Here is a 22,178-nt window from a genome sequence, read left to right on the forward strand (position 1 = left end):
TCTTCTTCCTGCAGTTTTACTGTCACGATTGGGATGATGTACATCGACTCAGGTACTTACAAAAGGTACAGATTCTGGGTAACTGGAGCTTCGTCGCTCTCTTTTCATGCTAATCCAGTCTTCTGCTTCTCATCATTTTAGAAGGAAATTGTTTTGCATTTTGGCAAAAGCTGCAGTTTCTTCTGTGGTTGCATTGCATTTTTATACACAAAACATGTGAAATACTTTAAGTATGTAACATATTATCGCTTTTAGATTAAATTAAGTCATGTGTTGAGATGTTCTGAATGTTCTCCAGCACAGATTACACCCAGCCACTGCAAAATCCTAAACTTTCACGGACACGTGACTTAATTAAATGTGCAGAAATCTGAGCGGAGGAGGATTTAGGCATCCCCGGACACAACAAATGAATTTCCCCCACATAGGTTCTCCTTCTTGCCCCTTTTCCCTCTGCATCGTTTCATTTCTTCGACAGATTTGAGTGTTTCGTTATCCTTTTCAACCAAAGAAACAGCAGATAACCATGGCAACGGGTGCGTATCTCACCAGAAGAACACATTTATAATCTTAACACAAAGTAGATACATACTTTTTTTTTATCTTGAGTAACTACAAAGCCAGTTTTCATCATTTACATTAATACTTTTTAAATGAAATGTTTTACTTACAACAGAGTATTTTTACTATGTGAAAGTAGTGAAGCTCTGAGAGTTCCCTCGCCACTTTCTCACTGACTTCCACTGAAACTCCATCGATCCTGTTTGTTGTATCTCGGCGTTCCAACATCTAAGCCGCAGTCGTATCTGCAGATCACGTTGTGCTGCTGTTCTTCAGTCGCTCTCTGCGATTGGTCAGAGGTTAATTGATGCAGCTAATCACCCGATCGGTCCAGTTTCCTTGGCAACCGGGGACTGAGGGCGATGCACAAGAGGGAGTCAAGGCCTTTACACCACACTAAGCTGCTGCAATTTAAAGAAAATGAATTTAGTGTCTGTGTTTACTCCAGTAACTGTAAAGCCTGCAGTGCGGTACTGTTTGTGCATCAGTCTGCCACAGTGAGATCTATTCTATCACTCTTTTCAGCAGCTGCTACCACTAACATGCTGCCTGGTGCACAGTACTTACACGCATTAAGACTACTTACTATACTTACTACATGTCATCTAAAGCAGATTAATATTTCTAGTTCATAAGTTGTCATCAACAGCTTAGTTTGCATGAAAAGTTACTGCAGTTATAGTGGCGTTAAAGTGGAATTCTCTATTAGACTACAACCTCAGTTCCAAAAATGTTGGGACGCTTTGTAAAACGTGAATAAAAGCAGAATGATTTGTAAATCTAATAATTTTATTCACGGTAGAACATTGACATCAAATGTTGAAACTGAGACATTTTACTATTTCATGAAAAAAACTTTATGGCAGCAACTGTTTCCCACTGTGTAGCATCCACTCTTCTTTTAACAACATCTGTAAACATCTGGAGCTGAGGAGACCAGCTGCTGGACCTTAGGGAGAGGAATGTCTGATAGAGGATTCCTGGGTCTTCTTTATTGTATTTTAAATGTTTTCAGGTCAGTCCAGCACCCGGACTCTTCTACTTTGAAGCCGTGCTGCTGGAGTAGATGCAGGATGTGGTTTAACATGGTCTTGCTGAAATATGCAAGGCCTTCTTCTCTGCATGACAGAGCTTTAACCTGCACGGTGACAGCTGATTCCTGGAAGTATTCCTGAGCCCATGCAGTGATTTCCAGGACAGAATCGGGTCATTTTTAATGCAGAGCTGCCTGAGGGCCTGAAGACCACGAGCATCCAGTGCTGACTTTGGCTGTGTTCCTTGTCCACAGATAAGCCTCCAGATTCTATGAATCTTTAGATAATACTATGTAAAGTATGATGTATAATGATGGAAAATTCAAAGCCTTTAAAGTTTTACATTGTGGAAAATCACTGAGAAATTGTTGACAGCTTTTTTGCAGATTGCTAAACCTCTTCCAATTTTTACTTCTAAGAGACTTTGCCTCTGTAAGGTGCTTTTAACCCCTTTTATACCTTCATATTACTGACCTGTTGCCAATTAACCTGATTAGTTTCAACATGTTCCACCAGCTGTGACTTTTTAGTACAACTTATTTTTCCATCCTTTTGTTTCCCCAGTCCAACTTCTGACATACCTCTCTCTCTCTCTCTATATATATATATATATATATATATATATATTATATGTATTTATTATATTTGTAGCTACCCAGTCCGGTTCATGTTGTTAATGTGACTCCAATCAGGTTCAGAGATGAGGGATTTGCAGCTCTCATCAGGCTAAAATAGGCTAAAATAGTCCAAAATGTGGAGAAATGTGATCATGTTAATGACAACTACTATGAAAACCAACTATTTCATATTTTTCTTGAGTCTTCTAAAATAAGTTAAGTTATTCCGGAGTTAGAGCTGAGAAGAAGTTTCCAAAATTAAGATGTTAGTTTTTTCCACTTTTAACACAGATCATGGGAAAATTCCACCACTGCATTTTCAATGACTTCTGCAGTCTGAATCAAACTATGAATCATTTGAAAGCACATACCCTCAGGGTTCAAATACTAAAACCATTCAATGCATTAGCACTTCCCAACTCATCACATAGGGATGGATAGTACCCCCAACGTGTCCCCTTTGGACGTTAAAGGTTTCCCACGTTGGTAACGTAGCAGCCGCAGGATGTGTCGCCCTGAAAACCTGGAAAAAATTGTTTTATTGTCTATTTGAATGTCTGATTGATGTATTTCTAACATTAACCTCATACCTCTGGTTTTCACTGTAAGTCTGATAAAGGAAATTATTCCATTTGCTCTTTTTTTTTTTAGAAAAAGGCTTGAATAGGGGGTTAAACTCGATGCTTTTCTCACTTTTGTTTTGCTATTAGAACAATGCGCTCCCACCTTGAACTTGTGGAGTTTAGCTTTGAATATTTCAGCCCAAAATATTGAAAAAATAACTTTTATCTCCTTGTGAGGTTCGTTTGCAGTATATATGCCATTTTAAATGTTTGACAAACACTTTCTGGTGTGAACTCTTGATGAAAGATGTAGATTTCTGTGTGGCTCCTCCATCGGGCCTTTATAATAGAAAATATAGCAGAATTGGTTAAATTTCCCCCTCCGGAGGCATATATCTGTGGCTATAATTCTTGATAAGTTTACATTTATTGTGAGTAATATCAGCAAACCCAAAGCAGCACTGCTCCTCGCCCTCTGCCTTTGTTATTTGGTTTGTGCACTGCAGCATCACATCACACACCAGGTGTTCCTATTTGTTGGGTTAGATAAAAGTTCTCTGCTCTAATAAAACTCGGCTGTCTGTCTCCTCCACAAACACACACTTTACCTGGCAGCTCTTTGTGTGTGTGAGAGTTTATTTGTGCTCACAAACATTTGCCTGTGAGTTTCTGTGTTTGGTTGTGTGCAGTGGACTCTCCAGACCTGAGCCTGCAGCAGTTTCCTGCAGCTCGGACAGGTGACTTTCAGTCTTTTTTAGATATGAAAGTGTGTATCCATGTTCTTGGGTGATTTTGAGCTCAAACATCTATTTTCCGTTGTTTAACCAGAGCAGCTGAAGCAAAAAAGTCCAGTTATCGCCCCTCCTGGCATTGTTTCCCAGCTTCTCCCGTGCAGCCCTGTTGTGTTTCAAGGCCAGATTAGACACACTGTATAATCTCTCCAGCATGTTATGGGTCTGGGTTTCTTATCAGCCAGATGTGCCTGATCATCTGGCTCCTCTTAATGTAATAGACAAGTGACTTTACTTTGTAATCCTTTTGGAAGTGGACTCCTCATCCCGTTTCCAAGAACAAACCCAGCCATCCTACCCTTTGAAAGTAATTGTCTTGGTTTGACTGACTGCATGGCTGCAGGTGAGGGTTGGATTATAGTTCCACCAGTAAATGAAAAGATTTGTCCTCAATTTTTGAGTTTGTAATTCATATCCTCTGGTTGTTTGGTCACTTCTTTATTCCCAAGAGTTCTGATATAATGAATTTTATGGTGGGAAATGCCCTCACAGACTAATCTGAGCTGTGGGCGGAAATAAACGATCCAATTGTTAGGTGGTAATAATCTTGAAGAAAACCTTTTACAGATTTGAACAATATAATAATCGTTTGCCTTTATTGTGACAGAAAGTATAACAGAGGAGATGTACATTCAAACAGTAGATGTCGAAGTTAGAGCCACATTTAGCTACCAGTGCACACCAGAATGGTTTCAGCTTTAACTCACTTTTGTCTTGAGGGGATGCAGAAGTTCCCACAAGATGAGCTAAACCAGCATAACTCGCTGCTCCAAATAAATGAATTAAGACCACCAAAACTAGACCAAGTTGACACTAAGGCCAGAGTGTCCCGAGACAAGAGCAGGACTTTGAAAGGGTTGAGAACTCGTCAAGACCGGCACCAGACCAGTTAAAGGTTGAATGTGGGAACCACAAAATCTGCAATCTGCAATATAACGACCACAATTCCTGTGCATGTATGAATTATTGCACCATGAACAATGTGGAGAGTTAAAGAATCTTCTTTTGTTGAACTTAGCCGTCTTTGTTTTGTATATCTGCAGCCTGCTAACAGTTAATTTAGCACTCTACATTTAAATCTTTTACCAGCCAAGCAACCGTTCTGTCTGATGAGCATATTCTCTATAGAAGGGGATGTTCATTACTTGGTCCTCACCCCGCTGTCACACCTATGCTCTGTGGTTCCAGCGAGTTTGTGTTGGACTCAGCACCCAAATCAGACGCTGACTGACTTTCTATCAGTTATACTTGCTTCATGCGGCCTGTCTCATTTGGGTTTATCAACACAAATGTAAATTTTGAGCCAGCATTAGCCTCGTCTCACTTTCACGGCTTGGCATTTTTATTCATTTATTCATTCACTGATACGCCTTCACCGTGTATCAGTGGCTGAATGGGAGGTCAAAGTTGATCTGCTGCCGATATGCCTCACCAAGGGAGGTCGTAACAGAGGTGAAACGTTCCTGCCTCCTTACTCACATCAGGTTGGCATAGTGGAACTCATCAGTCCAACAAACAGTGCTGTCAGCTTGATGTGTGCAAAGACACAATGATGTGCGACTGAGCCACTTCTGTTTGGCATATGTGAATAACAGCTGCAGGTTAACGAGGACATCTTTTCTCCCGCATACAAGGCACAACCAATATGTGAAAGAGGCAGCTTCTATAGTGGCGGTGCACCACCAGCGCAACACTAACTGTTCTTCTGCAGGTAAAGCTGCGAATATGCTCACCGCAAGTGAATTGTAATGCCAGTATGGTGCCATAACCATTTATACCAGTTCTTCAGTTTTCTTCCTAAACTGTAGGCACTGTTACTGAGACAATGGTGCCCCGACGCCGTGGGAACGGCTTCAGTGGAAGTAGAATGTGAACAAACGTAACTACGTTTCACTTTTAAGCAGTTTTAAAAGCATTCGCATTGGCTTTGATGGATCACGCAGATATTTGTAGAGACAAACCTGCTCACACACTCTTCCTGCAGCTCTTCTCGATGAGTGTGCGCCAGGCTACAGACTTTAAGAAGTGCATGATCGGTAAATTGGTGATTGCCCACAGTCGTGGTCTTGATCGGTCTTGATAGAGTTCACTCTGTCTGAGACAGACTGAGTAAAAACACTGATTCTGAGACGAAACTGAGACTGTTTTTCAGGCACCTTCACACATAAAAGTCTTCTCAACTCAGATTGGAACTTAGATTATAAGAAGTGAGGGTCGTCCATCTAAGCAGAAGTAGAGAGGAAAAGATTCATCAGAGCAAAAAAAGTTCAAGCCTGAGCTTTATGGCTCAAAAGATTTCAAGGTCAAGTGTCAAAAGGTTTATTGTCACATGCTGTAATCTGTTAATGCAAAGAAATAATCGGTTACCTGTGTTTCCATGAATATAATAAACAATAACAGCCACAATCTATTCATAAAAATATGAAATAATGCTTGTGCAGGACATACTAATCGAATAAACTCATACATGCAAAGATAGAGTAGAGCTGTTTTTTGGCACGTTTGCATATGAAACCTACAAAGTTAAGTTCTTATGTTGATTCTGTGGGAAGAAGGAAGTGTTTAGTCGGTCTTTGGCCTTTTCATAGAAGCTGCACAAGTGTGAAGAAGTTTGGGAGGCTTTGGATGGTGGATCTCTGACTGGTGGGGTTCTGCAGGCTCTTTTTTCTTAAGGCTCTTTGACTAACTGCAGCTGCTGTACCATATCATGGCGCTTCTGGTGAAAATGAGCTCAATGGTGCAGCGATAGAAGTTGCAGTGGAGTGATAGGAATTGTTTAAGTTTCCTTAGCCCTCCTCAGACTAATTTCCAGAAGGTGGTGTTTCCAGTCCTGACTCACTGGGGTCAGTGAACGAGGAACTCTAAGATCCAGTCACAGAGATTGGGGACAGACTGAGGTTAAATAGTTTCTGTGCCTGAATGGTAGGGAAAAGAAAAGCTCTATGAGCTGGAGTGATGTGTTTTTGTCTTTGGTTAACTGACCAAAAGCCTGTGTCTGCATGAATCTATTGTGGGCACGTTAATGTAAAGATGATTTACAGTCAAATCTGTTGCTCTGTTATTCTGCACTTATAAAGAGAGATATAAACGTGTTGGAAACCAAAGCAACAGCACTGACGCATCGTGGTTATTTTTGTAGAAACTCACCATGTTTTTAACCTCTGCATGAGTCCAACTGACGACAAACATGCTGCAACTCTTCTAGGGGTCTCGATGGAGAGTATAAGTCATTTGAGAGAATTCAAAGTATTTCTTCTTAGTTGAGTTTGACCTACAGGGGGTGCTGCGGCCATCATCCTGCTGCAGTAGAACAAAAGACTCTGTTCACAGACACGCACACACAGGAAAGCTGCAACGGGAACGTTTCTATTCCTATTCCCCAAAATGTGTTAAATTTAGATGAACATCTGGCATTTGTGTGTTTGCTTCTGTGTGTGTTTGTGAAGCTACGCTGTCTGTGCCGAAGTGTGTCTCGGTATAGGAGGTTCTCTGCATCATATTGTACCAGACAGGCAGAGTGTGGGACTGAATACTAAACAGCACGTCTTCACACAGCGCCTATCCAGCCATATAGGACTCTGTGACACACACATTCAGTGAATCACATACATTTTTACCTTTTGCTTCAGCAGTTCAGTTCAGTCCTTCCCAGCAAAGGCCTAAAATCTGAAAGAAACAATAAAATTGTAGCACGATTACAGCTTTGCTTTTACTGATGGTAATATTGCACAACCACATGCCTTTGACTGGAAAACTACATTTTGGCTGTTTGAAGGCACGAGAAACACTCAATATTTTTGCATAAGAATGTTTTATGAAAATGCAAAGGTGTCCAAAAATGTCCTGATATGATCTTGTCCTTACTTTGCAAATGTTACAAAATACCATAACCCTTTTAAGAAATGTAGAACTGAAAACATCTTCACTTTAAAAGTCTCTTTGTGCTCACAGTCTGGAATATTGGGACCAGAAACTGTAACTATCTGAAGCTAAAGACGACACACAGACACAGATGCATGCCCACCGAACACGTAGCCCACTCTGTTGTAACGTTTTCAAAGCGGTGGAGGGTTTTTTTCCTTTTTCAGCGTAGCTCTTCAGAGCAGAGGGAGGGAAGACTGCTGTAGGATGTAGAGTGCGCTGTAGCACACTCAGTGAAGTGGCGGCCTCAGATGCACCCGGCCTTGGTATAATCTGGAAACAGATTGGGAGTTGGTCGGGGGTTCAGGCGAGCCTGTCCAGAATTTACATTTATATTAGCGCTGCAATCCCGCGAGCTGCAGTGCAGCTCAGGAGCTGCTGCATGTGTGTCCTCCCGATCAAACTGTTGGTCCTTTCCTGTTTTACTTACTTTCGTGTTGCTCCCTGCGAGATCTTGTGGAGTTTTGCTTTGATTATTTCAGCCCAAAACTGTATTTTTGTGATATTTAAACTGTGTTTTGTTTGCATTTTAGTAATCTGACACATACATAAACTGCGCAGTGACCTTGATGCAGTATGACACATTTTATTGATGAGCTTATTTTCTTTGCATATTCACAGAGTTCAGCTGCTCATACCAATTAGGCCACTTCTAATGCACTTCTTCTCATCTTTATGATATTCTGAATGTCTCTAAGAGTTTAAACTAAAAATGTATTATACTATCATATAGCCATTATGGTTACATGTATCTCCTCTTTCATTTCTGTGTAAATCAAGTTCAAACTGTTTGGTGCATTGCTTCCTCCTCCCACTGTGAGCAACCTGACTTGACTGAGGGCTGGAAACGAGTTCAGGTGTCTTTCCTGCACTGAACGGGGCAGAGTTTAGACAAACAGGCAGTGCTGTGTTTCTGTTATGTGGTGATTAAATGCTGAGATACCCTGTGGAGTCCAAATTAAATGCTTAAACTAAGATTTTAGGCCTTTTAAAGACATATACTGAGACTTTTAAACCAATGATTCAAGCTGGTATGTTTCCTGTTATGCTGACATCTGATTGAACTGGATATTAAATGTTGGACTTTTTGAGTTAAAGATTAATTAAATTTAGTTCACAGGTACTAATTAGGTTATTTGGATCAAGATTGTATTTTGCTTTTGTCTGACAAGTTGGTTTCAACCCAGATTACAGAGTAAATTCCTGCTATTTGATGCTTTCAGTGTCACTTCCTGCTTTTTTTCTAAATTGAAGCAGTGTTGTTACTCCATAAAATATTAAAATGTTAGAAGCAGCTGAACCTTGCAGAGCTAACACTTCCATGTTTTATCATGCATCACTTGCAGGTGATGTTGCATGAATCTCTGGGGAAATACCTAATCGACAGCATGCATTAACATTTGAAAATATCAGTAAAATGTGTAGATGGTATTTGGCAGGAGTCTCTAAAGACTTGAAATCTCATTAAAATATCATAATTAAACATTTCACTCAGACAATGATATTTCGTCGAGTGTCCGCTGAGGGTCAGGAGGTCAGAGCTGAGAGGCATGTGCTGGACAAACAGCAGCTTCAGGCACAGCTGATGAAATGTTTTGTCTGTTGCAGATCATGACTCTGGGAGACGGCCTCTGAAATTCTGTTAGGTGTAAAGAGTCCTTCATCTACAGGAGCAGCAGCAGATTGACGGGGTGCGACACCAAGCTAAGACCAGGTGTGATTTCACTTACATTTGCTGGTATTTTTCAGTCGTTGAGATTTGTTTTAGATGCTTTCTGGTGAGAGCGACACAACAAAAGAACCGTAAGCCGCTATTTTGTAAAACTCCCAATGTTAGATGTGTTCTAAAAATAATCAAGTGCAACCAAACTCTTCTTAATTCAACACAGAAGTTAAGCACATCCACTCACCGGGGTGCAAGGCAACCTTAACTGTGCTTCAGTTGGCAAACCTCTGACACAGCAAAAACAGTTGCATATTTATAACTAATACGAAATGCCAAAGCATGGACCTTTTGGGTTTAATGTGGAAATAAACTAGCAGAGAAATAGCTAAAAAGATTAACACTAAAAGCAAAGTAGGCTTGTTGATGGCAGCCACCCTATTTAATATACAAGTTGGCATGTTGTAAGTAGCTCGTGTGTTTCTATTTGTTTAACTGTTTCCAGTAGAAGAAGCTAGTTGCTAACTTGATTTAGCATCTTAACTAAGTTTTTGCAGGTTTGTGTTACACATTAAAGTACAATAGCTGTCCAACGGACAAGTTCCTGTTTGTTCTACTTCATTGCAGGAAATAAAGGAACCGACTGATGAGTTTTACATCAATATAGCAAACCTTGCAGATACTTTTACTCCCAGATCAACCAGAAACAATGAGGTTAACACAGAAGCCAGGCAGCCAGGGCTGAGATTTAAACAGTTTATTGTTTGCAAATGAATTGGGCTGGAGCAGCAAGGTTTGAAACTGGCTGTCAGAAAACAGGAATGTGTGTTGATTTGCAGAAAAAGCCATCAGACGGGCCAGAGAATGAAACTGAAAGGGAAGGACACTGGTGCTGCCAACCTGTGTAGAGTTGTGGTAGAACAGTGGGATGAAGAATAGCTGGTGGAAAAGCATCTGGCACACCTGTCTCCAGTTCTGCAATTTGGATGCAACACATACAAAAACCCCATGTTAATAGAGAAGGAGAGGGGCTGCTGGTGGAGGAGCAGATTCAAGTTCACTCCAGTGAAGTCCAATCACTCTACAATGAGGCCAACGAGTGGATACAAGATCCTCATTCAAACATCATTCAGGACAAAGACGCTCTTCATGCTCAAACTGAAAAACAGAGGTGGAAAAACGTCAAGCAGGGAGCCAGAACAACTACCACTGCAGATCAATCAGTCCAGTGGCACTGAGCACTCGGCTTTTTGCACCAATTCACTCGACAAGATGAACATGCTTCGGGAGAAAATTAAGTCTTGTTTTATCGATTTTGCAGCGTTCGTATCAAAGAAGTCATGACTGTTAGACCTCTAAATTTCCAGCCTAAAGGACAACGAATACTTCAGCTGTTGAAATTAATCAGTGTCAAGGAAATATTTCCAGGAGAACTATATAAAAAAAAAAAAAGGTTTGGATTAACAAATAACACACAGTCTTAAGCACCCATGTGACCGTGAAACAAAAGCCTGCAACAGACTATCAGAGACATCGCACCTTACTTCTTGGTCTTAAGGAAGAAAGGTTGCTAGGGTTTCAGGTGGTGGTTGCTAAGCAGTTTCTAAGTGATAACAGGTTGGATGTTTTCATGTTTTATGCTGCATTTAAGTCATTTGGGAGTAAAGATAATGATTTGAAAGCCTGACATTTTCAGGATTTCCACTGTTTCCATGTTTTCAGAAATATTCTTGTGAATGATCAGAATTATTTGCTTCTTTTTAGGATAAAACTAAAACTAACTGTTGAGTACATTTAAAATTGGACTTGGCTCACATGAGTTATCCTCATTTGCTATATTATTGTTCTCTTTAGTGCCAAATTGAATATATTAGAGCTTTAGAAAGCTCTAATATATTCAATTTGGAACATCAGTGAATGTTGCATTATCCAGTGGGTTTTATTTACTATATTATATATAGTAAATATTTATTAATATATATTTATGTGGTTACACGGTTTCTTTTGTTTCAGATGGAGATTAATGCGGTTGAAAAACGCCATCGAACACGGTCCAAAGGAGTCAGAGGTATGAGAAATGTGCCAATTAAATATCCAATATGTCAACCTTTTGACCAATGCTCCTGTCTCAAAATTAACATTTTCTTCATGACAATGTGACAAATTTTCAGGTAGTTGTGTGTCCCTCGTAGAAAATACCACAAACATGATACACGAACGTGAAACCACCCACTTCAACCTTTCCATCCAAGCATGAAAAGGCAGAAACGGTACCGGCAGAGCCAGTTTTTGGTTGGTCTGTTCTGGGCTGCTGTAGAAATGGCAGCAGTATGACGGCTTTAAGACCCTTTTAATGGGACCAGTTCACTTTAAAGCAAATTAAACACAATGAATAGACATAGATATACATACCTCTGTTGCTTTTTTTACTAATAAACTTAAATCTTACACAGAAGAACTTTTAGTAAAGTTAATCGTAACTGAAACTGCCAAAATAATCAAATCCTTTTACATTGAATTACATTCATTACATGAATTACATTCGAATGAATCACCAAGTGAATTAGTAGTGTTTTTATATCTTAAATAAACTGTTTGGTTACAAGCGATGTCACAGTAATAAACAGGGGAGATGTGGACGTCATTAGCCGGAAACAAAACCTCAAAGAGAATGAAACAGCAAAACCAGCTGCCTTATACGAGAGAAAAATGGGGAAAATGACATTTTGAACTGGCTATTTAGTAATTATTCTGTCATCACAATGAAAATGATGTGTTTCTTCTTTGAAAATGGAAAGATTGCTTTCAAAACTAACCCCGAGGTTAGTCTGAAGAGTGTTTCCATGCACGACTGAACCTTCTGTTATGCTATACTTCAAAATGCACAAGAAAATAACCTTAATGGCAGCACAGCTTGCATCTTCCTTGCTTACTTGCTCTGTAAATCAAATCTAAACCTTCATATTAATTGTTGACAATAATAATAAAAGAATAAGTATTTTGGCCAAACTGAGATGTCACTTCATAAAAAGGGTGTTTGGAGATACAGGAGGGAGGGTTTGGAGATAAATCACAGGCGATATGCATTCACAACAGCCTCCTCTGCAGGGAGGGAGGCTGAGGAACCTTCAAGTTGGATTCATTAATTCAAGCCTTGAAAAGCCTTCCAAGTTCTGCTTTAAGTGTCAGGAGTAGTTCACAGGAAAACCTAAGCACAGGCATGCATAGGAGGCAGGCGGGGTAGAACAAAATGAACTTTAACTTTCCTTAAAAAAATTAACAAGCCAAAAATGCTGCAATGCAGATAACCCCCAGAGAGACAAAAATCCCCAAAACTAGTTCAAGATACATCAGCAAACATGGCAGAAATGACAATGATTTGGCAAGCAGTGCATATACTGAGGAGGATGATAAAGATTTAGCATATGATGACCAGTCAAAACCAACTGGGAACGAAGCGCATTAGAATAAAACGGGAAGTCTGGCTCAAACATACAGAAGACAAGAAGCCAAAAGACAAACAAAAACACATCCAAACCCTCAGACCATGACATTAAGCTGCAGACTGTGTATGCAGGCACCACAGCTGTAATGTGTTTATTATTACTGGCTGGCTACAAGCATTAATCTTTTTGTTGTGTCTCTGTCTGAAGCCGCTGTGGAGGCTGTAACACAGGAGTTATTCAGGTAGGTAAGCCTCCTCTGATCCACGCTCCAGAGTGCATTCATCATTGTGTTGCTCTGTTATTTTTTCATTTTAGCACTACATCACAGCACAACACTGAATCCATCACAGAGTATAATGATACTGGCAAACTGTCATTTCTAATCATTATGCAGCAGTTTGACCCACCGTGGCTGGCTGTAGGGCTTCAGTGTGTTGGCAGTCATGCCTACAAAGTGAAGTTTAAACCATAGTTTTCTTCAAGAAAACAGCTGGAATGTGAGCATGAGATAGAGTGTGATGTTGTTATTTGGACTGATGTTTGAGCTGAAGTTTAAGCCCAAACAGCCAGATGGATTTTCTGATTCTCCGTCAATAATTACATTGTTGTGGCATGTAGCATATGGGCAGTATAACGTTGCACAGCTGTATGTTACATTAAACGTTAGCGTTTTGGCCAATAATTCTGCACATTTTAATCCTAACGGTTTCTGTCCTGACTGGAGAAACACGGCAGCTGCAGCTGCCACATTAGATGCTGAGTATCGCGTCTACCTGTGTGCGCGAGAAGGCAGAGTTTCTGCTTCACTTAATCTCATTTAGTAAAACTGACAAATACTGGTGTGTGCAGCAGATTATAGTTGATCCTGGTTTGATCCAGGTCAGTGCTTTACTGTAAACAACATGTCCTGTCTGCGCCGTGTGAGCTTTGTTCTGCCAGGATTTAAGTCTAAAGGGTGATCATAGTGATGATTCAGATGGTAAATCCAGGGAAATTATTGGAGGAAATCGTGATTAATTCTAATTAATTCTATTCTGTTTTGGAATAATCTGACCAGTCTGTAGGGATATGTTTGTAAAAGCAGGGATTATTTTGATCATAGTGATGATTCAGATGGTAAATCCAGGGAAATTATTGAAGGAAATCATGATTAATTCTAATTCTATTAAACTGTTTTGGAATAATATGACCAGTCTGTAGGGATATGTTTGTAAAAGCAGGGATTATTTTGATCATAGTGATGATTCAGATGGTAAATCCAGGGAAATTATTGAAGGAAATCATGATTAATTCTAATTCTATTAAACTGTTTTAGAATAATCTGACCAGTCTGTAGGGATATGTTTGTAAAAGCAGGGATTATTTTGATCATAGTGATGATTCAGATGGTAAATCCAGGGAAATTATTGAAGGAAATCATGATTAATTCTAATTCTATTAAACTGTTTTGGAATAATATGACCAGTCTGTAGGGATATGTTTGTAAAAGCAGGGATTATTTTGCCGATTTTGCAGCAACTTGTAAGATGAGGACATTTACGGTCCGCTGAGGGTGATGTTAGTCGACCCTGTGAACTCTCACGGGTTTCCACTCAATCCAAATCCACTTGTATGGAGGAAATATCAATATATGACGGACAAACTGTCAGGACAAATGCTGTTGGAAGTCATGGGATGCCTGAATTGTTTCTGGCCAAAGCCTGAGTTCAGAAAACTGAAGCATCCTGAAAATGTTGCAACCTGTGGGTCATAAGGTCACAGCCATGTGTTTGTTTTAAGAACATTAGACACCTTTCATGCCGTATATGTTTTCCACATTATCGATGGTGAAGTCAGAGATCACGAAACTCAAAGGGGGGTCAGATAAATATTCAGCTGCTGCAGAAACAAGTGAATACGATTTGGATGAGTAAGGACTTTAGGTTTAACCTGTATTTCTTTGAAATTTGACCACGTTTGTTTGACATTGCCTCAGAGGTGCCAACATATTCACACATTGGAGCTGTGGTTGGATCAATATCATAATGCTATCAGTTTCTGTGCCCACACTGATTGATGAGCTGCCTCATGAGCAAGGTTCCTCTTCTTTTCCTCCTGTTCTTCCCTCTTTCCAACAGCCCTCTTCTTCCAATGCTTTGTTCTTCCTCCTCTTTTTTGTCTATTCTCCCCTCATTCCTCTCTCCTGTTCATCTTCCTCCTTCTGATTCTAATTTCCTCCATATTTATCTCTCTTTTCCTTCTCTCCTTCCATTTTCTACCCCTTTCACTTCTTTAACCTCCTCCCCTTCACTCTCCTCCTCCTCCTCTGGCTCCCTGTGCTCCTGATCTTCACCTCTATCTTCATGTGCCTCTCATTTTAGCCTGCAGATATGGAGTGTATAGATCAGGTGATGTTGGGTGGGTGGAGGGTAGGTGGAGCTCTGGTGTGTGGGGTCAGAGGTCGTGGGTGTTGAGTCCCTGGAGCCAGGCGGCTTGTGTTGGCTGACAGTCTGGCTGGGAAAGCTGGATCAGAGCTGCAGCAATGTGACTCAGAGCTCCGGAGAAATATGCAGCCACGATGCAACAAGCACAAAACCTTCAGACCAAAACCCGCTGCTGATGGTGGCACCGACCGAATGAGATGTTATTCAGCAGAAAGTCTTTAATTTCTGCACCCCTGCTGCATTAAAGTGAATGAGGTTGTTGTACGTCTGATCCCAGTCCAATGAAAGAACACACAAACAAGTAAATTCCCTCAGTGACATTTCTGACTTCTTTGCTCAGTGTTCAGAATAATCTCCACTTTGCCAAGAAGCCAGTATCTTCTTCCAGCCATACATCCTGGTGTAGAAGAGCTAAATGCAGAGTAAATGCAGGCTCAGACAGACAGAAGTGTTGTGTTCGTGGTGGTTTGTTCTGACGGTGTGCGTTTCCTCCTCAGCTGTCCGACCCCAGGCTGTGATGGCAGCGGTCATGTCAGTGGGAAGTATGCCAGACACCGCAGGTACGAGCTGCTTGACACAATGGAGCTCTCATCATCATCATCATCATCTTTTTTAGGTTTTATAACACTCATCTGATACTGAGGATCTGCTCTGTTGCTGTGCCATCTGTTTTCTCCTCACACCACCTCATTTCTGTGACATTTTTTCGTGAAATGGATAAAGTTGAGGTCTGAGGATGTTTTGTTCATGAGTCACACATTGCTCAGCCATGCCAACATGAATGGAAACAGAAGTATATCCTCTATGTTGTAAGTAAAACTGAGCCTTAGTTGTCTCAATGAACAACAAATATCTGTTCTGTCACAGAATCGTCTTGTGAAACACAAGCTCCGAGACGTTTGGGGATCATACAATTCAGATGGGATATAAAAACTGTCACTTTCCAGCTGTGGACACAGTTATTTACCTTATCAAACTTATCTTACAAAGCACCTTACAATAATAAGTGAATACTGCCTGCCATGATGCACCAGATATAAGTTAGACGGGAGGATGAAGGGGAGGCTGAGTTTACCAGCATGTGTGACACGTGTTCTAGTTTTCTTCACATGGACTTTAAAAATAATAGATTAATTTCTAAATCTTACTGTGTAAAAAGTCACTTTGTGATATTCTCCACTGCACCATTGCTTGGTTTCATCATCAAATTAAAGAGGAGGCTTATGAAGCAGAAGTTAAACCCAGAAGTTTGGTGAAAAGATGAACAAAAAGAATAAAAAACAGACAAATAAAGTGGGAATTAGCAGTTAGAATAAGGGTCTTTTAAAAATACTTTACTGAAACTGATTTAATTAAAAATGTTGCTGTGAACTTGTTTGATTTTTCTGATGCAGCTTGTTTAGAAAAACAGATATTTCAGCTTTATTCACTTTAAGATTCAGACACCATCAACGATCTTATTCCTTTTAGGAGAGAAAAACAAAAGCAAACAAAATAATTATAACTTAAAAGGAGGAAAATTAGTCCTTTGTCAGTTATTAAAAAAGGATTTAGATTAACTTCACTAAAAACGATGTCAGTGGAAAGAATTATCTCAGATTATGAGGAAAATACTCAGAAGTTTCTTGGTGGCCTGAGAAAACCATGAAGATGTTGAGCTTTTTGTGCCCCGGAGAAAACAATCCTGCCAGCGTTAAACTAGCCCATGTCACTGTTTCAGACCTCCTCCACAGGCAGCCTTCATCTTTATAAATTCCTCCGTCTGAGACAAAGTGGCAGATAGAAAACCAGTGTGGTCCAGTGTGCAGCTGTGAAGTCCTTTGGTCACACCAGCAGGTGCATCAGGCTGCAGAACAGCTGGTTTCTGCCTCAGATCGCACACAGATGTGGAAATGAGTTGTTTAAGAATCCTGTTTTCTCAAAATAAAACTGCAGATTTGTTAACTTTACTGTCGTCAGCAGCAGATAAAACTCTGCCAAGTAAGTTTACATTTCTTAAAATAACTAAAAACTCTCCAAAATAAGTTTTTTTTTCATCTGATTTACTTATTTCCCTTTAGACAAAACAAACTTTTTCCGCACAAATCCTCTTAAAACTTCAAAAATACATAAAGAGGTGGAAAATATTTCAAAGACGATGTGCTGCAGCCGCAGTGAAGCAGACGTGGACCTTTGAGACGTTTTCCCAGAAAGAAAATTTAACTATATGAGCGCAGAAATCAAAGCATTTGAGATCATTCTGGAGAATCTCTTCAGTTTTGTTGTGTGGGAGGCTGGTGTATAGAGGTTGCATGTTGAGGACAGTGGTGCTCTTTACGCTGGTAGGAACGGAGAGATAATGAGAGGGGCAGGGTGGTGAATCACTGGCAGGGCAGCTTGATGGTCCGGAGACTTTTGGGAATCATGCGTGCAGAGTCAAACGCTAAGATACGAGTTCTAACACAAGAAGATGATCCTTAGAAGTGATTTAAAACATTAAATGCCCTTTTTGCACATGTATTTTTTATTGCTCTGGTGTCAGGGTCATTCCAAAGGCTGAGCAGAATTTATGTTTCGTGAGATGTGATTGTAGTTGCTTACAAGTAGGTGTTGTTCCACAAAATGAACAGCTCAGAAAGTTCTTGGGTATGTTCATAAGAGACGGAATAAAAAAGGAGCTCATACAAAAGATGAACATAAAAGAAACATGAATCAATAAATGATTAAGATGCTGAGTTGCTTTATCATCTATTCATTACGGTAAACTTGTGGTTAGATAAAGATCGCTGGGTAATTTAAATAAACTGTTTTCTGATGCTTTTGGGACACAACGAGATACTTTAGTGTGCAGACAGCTTGCATTGGTATTGCATTGGTATTGTCACCCATTTTACTCTCTTTTTCTCTTTTTAAATGAAATGTGTTCATTTGGTGTGGTTCCATTGACTCAGAACACTAACACACTTACAACTTGCCATAAACAGCAGTTCAAACTGTTGATCCGACGCTCATTTCTTTATATTTTCCTTCCAAGCAGCCATACTGTCTTCTGATCTTTTAAAATGGTCTTGAGCAATAGTTCTCCAGCCTTTCTGAAGGTCTTATTGGCTGCTTTTTCACTCATTTTCAGTCCAGTCCTTGTACCTGAACATTTTCAGATGAATCATTCAGGCAGAAAAAAGGCTCCTAACTCAAGGGATGAACCAGTGTTGTGTCGACACATAACAGTCAACTTAGCAAAGAAGCCATTTTAAACTGGATCTTTAGGCACTTTGTCACAAAGACACATAATTTGTTCCCATTTCTTTCTTTCTTTCTAAGAAAACACAGTTTGACAGACAGAAAATAGGATTTCTGGAGCAACAAGGTGATTCCCAAAGAGCTATTAGCTGAAAACTTGGCATATCTCAGCATGGTGTGCAGTGTGTCCTTAAAACATTTGAGGAAACTGGACAAGTGGAGGACAAAAGAAGAAGTGTCAGGCCTAAAAAACTATCTACAGCAGATGAACAGGATCTGAAAGTGATGTCCTTAAGAAAGAGGAAAAAATCCAGCAAAGACCTGACAGGACCTGAGAGATGCATCTGGACCTTCAGCTGATCCATCTACTGTTGGCCCAAGCCTCATCAGAAATGGTCTCCATGGAAGGGTGGCTGTCAAGAAGCCGTTCTTAAGGAAGGGAAACAGGGAGAAAAGGCTGAGCTATGCCAAATGACACAAGAAGTGGACTGAAAATCAGTGGCAACAGGTCTTATGGAGGGATGAATCCTCCCCAGAGCCCGGACCTCAACATTATTGAAGCAGTGTGGGATCATCTGACAGAGAACGGAACAAAAGGCAGCCCACATCCAAAGAAGAGCTTTGGGATGTCCTTCAAGAAGCCTGGAGAACTATTCCTGAAGACTCCTTAAAGAAATGACAGAAAGCTTGTCTTGCATCTGTGAAAAACAGCAACGAAAACACAGTTTGACAGACAGAAAATAGGATTTCTGCAGCAACAAGGTGATTCCCAAAGAGCTATTGGCTGAAAACTTGGCATATCTCAGCATGGTGTGCAGTGTGTCCTTAAAACATTTGAGGAAACTGGACAAGTGGAGGACAAAAGAAGAAGTGTCAGGCCTAAAAAACTATCTACAGCAGATGAACAGGATCTGACCAGGACATCCTGATGATAGGTGGGGTACTGGAACAAGACTACTATTTTAGTAATCCCAGTGAGAGGGGATAGAGGGGACAAAGCCCTAAACCAGTGTTTGGAAATGGAATCTGTTATCACAATTAGAGATCGCCCCAATAACCTTAACATAAGGGCAACTGACTTGGGATGAAAGGTCATGGATAACCAGAAGACTTGGAGCCTGCGTGACTCAGGACTCTGGCTGCACCAGAGAAGCTGATGCCAGGAGAATAAAAAAGGATGTTCTCCACTGGAACATCCAAAGTGTGTGGTGGGGTAAAAAGATGAGAATCGACCCCCTCAGGGCTGAGACTGATCAGCACTGGAAGAGCAAATGGGAGAAAGAAGCTTCACATAAAACCGATGCTCCATGGATCTGAGAGAACTCCCAAAACAGAAACCAGTGACCATCACAGAGGCAGACATCCAAAAATAGTCTCAGGAATGAAGTGTTGGACTGTATCAGGCCCTGATATGATAAACACCTAGTGGCTAAAGAAGCTAACTGCACTCCTTGAACGCCTGGCAGTTGCTAATGTATGGTACCCACCTGAAATGGTTAACCCAAGGTCGGAGAGTCCTGATCATGAAAGATCCTCTGAAGGGGGCTGTTCCATCCAATAACCTGCCTCTGTACAACACGGAAGCACCTGTCAGGCATCACAGCGGATAAGATGAGTCAGCACATGACAATGCATGAGTGGGTCCCAGAGGGGAATTGGGAGGAACGCCAGCTTCTGATCAACAGAGCTGTTACTCACGACTTTAAAGATCAGTTATAGAAATATGTATATTGCCTGGAATGCAGCACACATGGATAATGGCATGCTCACTGCATTCTTTTTTTAATAATTACTATTTTTACTGCTTCTCTAAGAGCCGATGAGAATATTTCTTCATTTTTTATGGTACTCATCCCGAACAATTGGACACGGTTCCTCTGAGAGAAACAGGAACTCTTTCTGAGGGAGCATTTTTCTGATAGAACGTTCCCAGGAGCCACCTTGCCCGAGCAAAATACTGTAAATGACTGTGGCATTTGAAAGAGATCAGATTGTCCCTCAGTTGTGGAGTGTTTTCTTTGTGTGTTTTCAGTGCAGCAGAGATGAAAAACATGAATAAATGAATAGTCTAACTGGTCATAATTCTCACCGTGAGAGTAAAAGCACTTGAATGCTGCACATTTTTAATATGAAAAGACTCTGAGCTGTTTACTCTCAACTGGAAAGTAAATCAAATGAACCAAGTCTATTAAGACAAGTTCACGGAAACATAAATACCTTAATTTAACTATCAAAGCCCGCAATGCAATTTCAGCTTTCGAGAGGCACGAGGTAATTCTGAGGATACACGGCATCCTCTCTGAGTAAACTTTATTAGTGGTGTCAGATATTTACTTTTGCAGTGAGATTCACAGTCTCCACATGTCCAAAACGTATCAGTGTCACAGTGAAGGCTCGGAAACGGTGAGATGGAAGCGTTTTTATACCCTGGCTGCGTGTTGTTAACCTGTAGCCGTGTTTTTATTCATATTTAAGCCTATTAATTTGTTATATCCCTAAACCCCAACAATGTTTTATGGAGATCTAAACCTAAACACATATTTCTAACTATAACCAATCAAAACCTATGGCAAAGTGAAAACTTATAGGACAATAAGGGGTCAGGTGGGACTGAAACTTGGTTTAACATCACCATCCACCACCTTCTACCTCCTTAAAAGCAGTTTTAAAACATGTTATAGTTGTGCTGTTGCACATTTGTGACTGTTTCACTGAATGCAAAAGATAAACAGTTACAATTTGCAAAGGAAAACAGGCACAAATATGACAACTTTACCATTTTTGGTCATACATGACAGTTTCACACAATGTAAAACATAGAAATGCTGTGATTTTGGAAGCCAGATGTAGGCATGTGACGATCTTTGCACTTTGTGCTGTGGTTCAACATGTTATATGTTGCATTAGTTGCCCAGTTGTCACAGAATCTCATGTTTTTCTGAGAACATTGCGCCCTAAAAGTTTTGATATCTACTCTTAACTTCAAGGGAAAACACTAACAATGCCCTGATAACTTGCGATAAATGGTCAGGCTTACAAATTAGTGAAGTGAGAAAAAGCGACAGACGCGGTCACACACAGTTAAACTCTGAATGAGAGGAATAGGCTGTCTGATGGTTCTTCTGTCACGAAACGACAGCTCAATTACTTAATCAGTTAATCATCAGCTGATCACAGGAGTGGAGACCACTCAAACTTCTGATTTCACAGAGACAAAGAAGAAGAAGAACACGGCTTCTGCCCGTTTGATTAGGGCTAACAACACTTCAATTTTTTTCAGTTTCTGTTAATTATGAGTGAACCATCTTGTTGTAACTAACAGGAAGTGCCGCAGCTACTCTCTCTGTGTAAGTGGCTTCAAACGAGGCTCGTCGTGTTACAATCTGAAACTTACACTGATGTTTGAGAGCACAGCTAAACGTAGCCACTCGAGTCAGGTGGGGAAAATAAACCCATTAGATCTGATAGATAACGTGTTTTACATCTTAAAGAGCTGTATTTGTTGGATGGATGTAACTCTGTTCTTAAACGGAAGTTGATGAGGAAAATATGTGGATGTTTTCTCCCCATTAATAAAGTCACAAACAAGTCAAATGACAAACAGAAGAGGCGGTTAAAGATTAACGATCGTATCATGTTCATAGTTTGAATGTCCCTCAAGAGAATGAGCAGCTGATTCATCACTCCTTAAATAATTAAACTCTTACATCAGCTAAACAGTTAAATAAACTGTAAAAAATGTTAAATAATTAATTAAAATAATATTGTGACATAAAAGAAAAGGTTTCCACACACTTGGAATATAATTCTAATTGTCTTGCTTTAGATTTAAATCTACAAATAAATAAATGTGTTTATTAACTGTGTAATGAGGAGGCCATGATGCTGCTGTTTCTTACAGTTTTGTGTGAAATCAGCCAGTGCCAGCAGTCCTCCCCCT

The 22,178-nt window shown here is 40.3% G+C and overlaps 1 protein-coding gene across 7 annotated transcripts in view; it reads left to right on the plus strand.

Moving 5' to 3' along the window:
• myt1la (myelin transcription factor 1-like, a) overlaps positions 1-22,178 on the plus strand; it is a 77,956-nt gene that overhangs the window by 10,154 nt on the left and 45,624 nt on the right. For all 7 annotated transcript variants that reach the window (XM_072362219.1, XM_072362218.1, XM_072362221.1 and 4 more), the window contains exons 2-5: positions 9,096-9,201; positions 11,164-11,218; positions 12,804-12,837; positions 15,517-15,579. In XM_072362219.1, coding sequence (XP_072218320.1) covers positions 11,164-11,218; positions 12,804-12,837; positions 15,517-15,579 — 152 coding nt within the window. In that variant the 5' untranslated portion in view covers positions 9,096-9,201. The remainder of the gene's footprint in view (positions 1-9,095; positions 9,202-11,163; positions 11,219-12,803; positions 12,838-15,516; positions 15,580-22,178) is intronic.

The sequence above is a fragment of the Leuresthes tenuis genome, unplaced genomic scaffold, assembly GCF_036924035.1.
Source record: "Leuresthes tenuis unplaced genomic scaffold, fLeuTen1.0.hap1 SCAF_13, whole genome shotgun sequence".
Lineage (NCBI taxonomy): Eukaryota > Metazoa > Chordata > Actinopteri > Atheriniformes > Atherinopsidae > Leuresthes > Leuresthes tenuis.